The sequence below is a fragment of the Telopea speciosissima genome, chromosome 5 (genome assembly GCF_018873765.1).
Source record: "Telopea speciosissima isolate NSW1024214 ecotype Mountain lineage chromosome 5, Tspe_v1, whole genome shotgun sequence".
Classification (NCBI taxonomy): Eukaryota; Viridiplantae; Streptophyta; class Magnoliopsida; order Proteales; family Proteaceae; genus Telopea; species Telopea speciosissima.
The window spans coordinates 20,864,424-20,869,661 of record NC_057920.1 but is presented as its reverse complement, the minus strand read 5'-3'; the positions used below and the strand labels follow the sequence as shown (position 1 = coordinate 20,869,661).

The 5,238-nt window shown below is 38.3% G+C and overlaps 1 protein-coding gene across 1 annotated transcript; it reads right to left on the bottom strand.

Moving 5' to 3' along the window:
• Positions 1–277: 277 nt before the first annotated feature.
• Positions 278–4,756, bottom strand: LOC122661287 (probable serine/threonine-protein kinase PIX13). Its single transcript, XM_043856643.1, has 6 exons — positions 4,546–4,756; positions 3,824–4,167; positions 2,087–2,222; positions 1,736–1,878; positions 1,504–1,627; positions 278–973 (listed from the first exon to the last, which is right to left on the bottom strand). Exons 1-6 carry the CDS (start codon positions 4,628–4,630, stop codon positions 468–470), a joined length of 1,338 nt encoding a protein of 445 aa, XP_043712578.1. The 5' UTR covers positions 4,631–4,756; the 3' UTR covers positions 278–467.
• Between the last annotated feature and the right edge of the window lie 482 nt (positions 4,757–5,238).

Here is a 5,238-nt window from a genome sequence, read left to right as displayed (position 1 = left end):
CAATCATTCAAGCCCACTTTTTTTTGTGGGGATACATTGACTTCAAAAAGGTTTTTTTGACATTGGATCCATAGGTTACCTACTTGCCAAGAAGGAGAAGGAAGAAAATTTTGGCTAGTTTGACTTTGAAGTTCTTGACATAATTCTGAACAAGAAAGTCTACGGACATGACATATGAACCAGACGTTTCCCCGGAAAGAAGAAGTGGTGTTGTTACCTTTGAACTTTGAATGCCATCCTCATGTATATCTCCATGAAGTTATGGTCAACAAAGAAATGTTCAAAAAATAATTCCCTTAATTTTGTGATGCAATCAACCATGTAATACATTCTCACCACCATGAAGTCATAATCACACTTGAGAAGACCATTTGCTATCTAACTACAATTAGAAAAAAATTTGGGACCCTATTAATATAATAGAAACAATTTCTGAGATGAATACATGAGCAGCAGCTGGAGATCATTCATCTGATTGTGCTGATATGTGTAGGAACTCCTCCTCTGCCGATGCCATCATGGAGCTTTGGGTGGTGATGCGTGGGTGAACGATGATGCTGTGGAGGTTGAGGAAGTTGGCCATGGTGATATCCAGTAGAATGATGATCAGGAGGACGATATCTAGTAGTAGTGGTTCTGGATTGATCCCTGCTGGGTTTATTCTCTTTAATGGCTTCTATTTGTTCTAAAGTCTCTAAAACTTGTTGCATTGCTGGACGACTTTTAGGTTCAGCTTCAAGACAATTCAGAGCAAGTTTTGCAGCTAGTAATGCACCTTTCATGGGATATTGCTTTTCCAACCGAGCATCCATTATGGTTTTTAACTTTCTTCTGTCATATAGATATGGCTTTGCCCACTCAGTCAAATTATGTTGCCCACTAGGACGGTTCGTGTCGAGTGCTCGTAGGCCCGTTAGCATCTCAAGCAGCACCACCCCAAATCCATAGACATCACTCTTAACATAAAGATGCCCTGTTCAACAAACAATTATCAGTGTACATTCATATATGGACCGATGAAGCTTGAAATTCCATCATTCAAGCATTCAAAAAGAGTGGACAGCTTTTCTTATTGTCTATCCAAAAAAAGTGGTGTTTCTCTGAAAACTATCTTGATGAGTGTTAGTGTTCCAACACTACTCATAAGTTTCTCCTATCTAGCCATAGACGAAACCAAACAGGCTGAGAAAGAGATGGAACACCTAATTGAAAAGGCAAATAATCTTAGAGCCAGAAAAATTGATATTGTGGCCCAGAAAGATTTTAACCTTTTGGGGCTGGCTTGATCAAGTTCATTCAGTCTGTTTCATTATGAATTTGAATTTCTGGTGGATCTGTTCTGTTCGAAAAATGGGCCATGCTCGTCATCCAATGGGTGGCTGACTAACACCACATTCTATACATGGAGTGATTTATAAAGCATTATATGTGGATGAAAAGAAATTAATAGCTGGGCAGAGGGGGGGAAAAGGATCAATCCAGAGACATAAATCATGGTATTACCTGTGGCAACATACTCAGGTGCAGCATAGCCGTAAGTGCCCATAACTCGTGTTGTAACGTGTGAGTCACCGGCCAAAGGCCCACATTTCGCCAATCCGAAGTCTGATAGTTTAGCATTGTAATTCTACACAGAAACAGAAAAAATATTGAGACTACAGTTTAAGAATACTTTCATTCATGAAAATTTCGCCAACTATCCAATGATTAAAGGTTTTGAATCACAAGGGTTTACCCCATCGAGTAGTATATTCGAGGCCTTGAAGTCCCTGTAAATGACTTGCCTATCCGAAGTGTGCAAGAAAACCAGGCCTCGAGCAGCCCCTATTACTATCTTAAGCCGTATACTCCAAGAAAGAGGCTCAACAGCTGAACTCCCTGCATCAGAATAGTGTAGCATTTAGTTACCCTAATGAGATAGATATGCTCTGTAAAGGAATTCCCATGTGTAAGCCCATATTTTACAGCTTTGGGGATCTTCGATCAAAGAATAGTCCATAATAAGCCTATCTTGATTCTTGAATCCGGATCAACTAAAATAAATTAATGTGGTTCAGAAGAGAAGGGATTAGGAAGGAATTCTTACTTCTGAAAAGATGGTTCTCCAAGCTTCCCTTTTGCATAAACTCATACACAAGTAAAAGTTCTTTATCCTCAATGCAGTAACCCAAGAGCTTTACAAGGTTCGGATGAGAAAGCCTCCCCAAGAAATTCACCTCCGACTGAACAAAATTGATCAGAGTATATCAAATAAACATAGGGAACAAAGATCAGTCTTCAAAACATGATAACAGAGTAAAAATAATAATAAAAAACTATGAAAAATTAATCTTCTCTTTGCTGCCACTGCTATGTGCCAATCAAAACTTATAATGGTAACCATAGTGAAATTAACCACTCAACGACAAATCTTCAAACTGAATCAAAAGCAGTAAGATTGACATTCCCAAGAAAGTATACAACAGGCTTACAAAACTTCAACAGGAATTTAGTCAGCTTTTGCCGTAGGCATGGAACCATCACAAGAAAAACAAGCTAAAGGCCCTTAAGATTGAAATGTATGCCCTCACCCCACTCAAAACCTGTTTTATTTTATTTTTGGGGTAGAAAATAAAACAACTAAGAAGTCAAAAGAGAGAAAGCAATGCACATGAGACCAGACTCCTAACAAAGTCTCAAGGGAAAGAGAAAGCAAAAGGCACAAAAAAATTAATAATATGTTTTGACTACCTAATTGCAACACATTGACAAGAAATGTGAAGTTAAAATGTGGGGAGGGAACCATATGCCTTTCAGAGGCTAGTTTTATCATTTATGCAACTAAAGAATTAGCTTCTAATAACAGAAATGCCTTCATAAATGAATCCTTCACTTGAATTTCCAGGAGTGTCTTTTGATTTCCCCAATTCAGATATGTGAGTTCTATATGTAAGTTATGTCCAGGAGTACCCTGATATGGAGCTGCCCATTGAGTACAGTTTGATTGTAGTACACTCATTCTAATCCAACCGTAATCAGGAACAGTTCTTTCATTTTAAGTCTTGTTCCCCTTACATTATCTAAATCAAAGGGAAACATAAGACTCAATTCTTAAAGTGAAATCCACTGATCTGTATCTAGGAGGTCAAGGTACTCTCATTGATGATGGGTCACCGCCACCATTTAAATGTCGAACTCTATCTAATATTAGGAAGTTTAAGCAATCGAACACACGGCTAACAAGCAATCATACAAAGAATTACTTCTTATGCATTTGGGATGGAATAATCCCCATCTTTGTGACTTTACATTTGGGTAAATATGATTTAATGTGAAAGCTTACAAGGGCCACCAAACCACATCCATTGTATTTTGTAGGCGGCTCTAGTTGCATTCCGAAATAAACTTAGAAAACTTAAAAGAAACAGAAAAGAAAAGGAAAGAATTGATAATGAATGAGCTAAACTTAATTAAACAAAAGATGATAAAAAGGAGGGAGAGATGACCAGTCAAAGACCTTAATCATACGCTATTTAAAAAATAATAATTCCTTTCTATTCATACAGTGATTCTTAGTTGCTTAGTAATGTGGTGGCCCTAAAATTTTTAAAAAAAAAATAAAAAATTTCAAAGTCCTAAGTAAGCTCATCTCATTAACAAGAATGAAGGACCAAATTTTCCTTGACCGAGGGATTCAGATGGTGTGGAGAGGGTTTTGATGAACAGTGGAGGTAGCTGAACCCTACTCCACGGTGGAGGAATATTGAAAATTAGACAAGGAAATGCACGAAATGAAAAAATTCTAAAATGAGGGAAAGGTAAGGCTATAGGAGAGATTGATTACCTGCCATTCTTCCAATCCTTGCATGCTTTCTGGATTCAATTTTTTTACTGCAACAGTCATACCACTACCGATCTTCGAAGACGAGAAAGTCTTCTCATCGAGCCAACCTTTGAAGACTTTCCCGAAACCACCCTCGCCGAGTAACATATCAGGTTTGAAGTTTCTGGTGGCCAATTTGAGCTCCGCGTAATTGAAGATCTTCAAGTTTGGGGTGGGCAGGATGTGACCTGTTGGGAACGCCTCATCAAGGCTTCCACTCGCCGAGAATCGACTGTGGCTAGTTGTAGTTGTAGTTGTGCTGCTTGAAAGCCCACCTTCGTTGCTGCTGTTGTTATATGATGTAACTGTTTGAACAAAAAATAAAAAAGGGATTTTTTGTGTTAAATCAATTGAAAAGGTAGCTAATTTCCAAAGAAAAGATGAATTTCTTGGAATTTGAAATAGGAGAAAGAAAACCCATTTGGTATTATTTATGATTCATCAGAGAAATTCAAGGGAGGAATCAGAAACAGAACAGAATGCAGAGACGAATTATGATTCTCCAAACTTTGCACCAAAAGTTAATCAAACAAAGAAAGCAAATCTGCAAAGCATAAATAAGGAAAGAAAGGAAAGGGGGTGTTTCAAAAGGAAACCAAAACCCATCTTACGAAACAAGGAATTTATCAGTCAAAGTTCTAAATATCTGAAAAAACACAAACACTTTGGTTTTTTCTCCTTACCTGGGGTAGAGTGTCTGGTTGTGCTTGGGCTACGGTTGTTAACTTGAGCTTTAGCATTAGCTTGAGCACCCCAGCAATTCCCCATATCTACAAACCGTTTTTCTCTGACGCTAAGTTGTTTCAGGGATCGACATGGTTTCTCTGATGCTAAGTTGCTTTACGGATCGACACAGTTTTCTTCTCCTCCTCCTTGCTTACAATTCAGAGAATGGGAGAAAGAAGAGAGAGAGAGAGAAGGGAAGCAGGGAAGAAGGGAAGAAGAGAAGAGGAAGAAGGGGAGAAAACAAGTGTAGATTGTCTTCTTATTACTAAAGTCGTCGCTCCATTTTCCGTCTAATGATTTCCCTCATTTATTTATTTAGATATTTTTTACTTCAGTGAAAAAAGATTAAAATGATATTTTATATTTTCTAACTTTAGTCAACGCCGGGAAACAGAGACCAGTCAACTCACCTATGTTTGAAGATGTCAAGATCTTTTTCTCTCTTTCTTTCTCTGACTCGCTCCCTGTCTCCGCCTGTTTGTCGTTCTCATTTCTACGCAGAGAAGAGAACGAATTCTGAAGGGAAGAAGCGACCTTTTTCGAACACTGAAGCGTGACGAACAAGAGTCTCTGATTCCTGAAGAACCAGACCAGAAATAACTACTTGAAAATCATAATCCCAATGTACCCTCTGTAGATTTCCCGCGAGT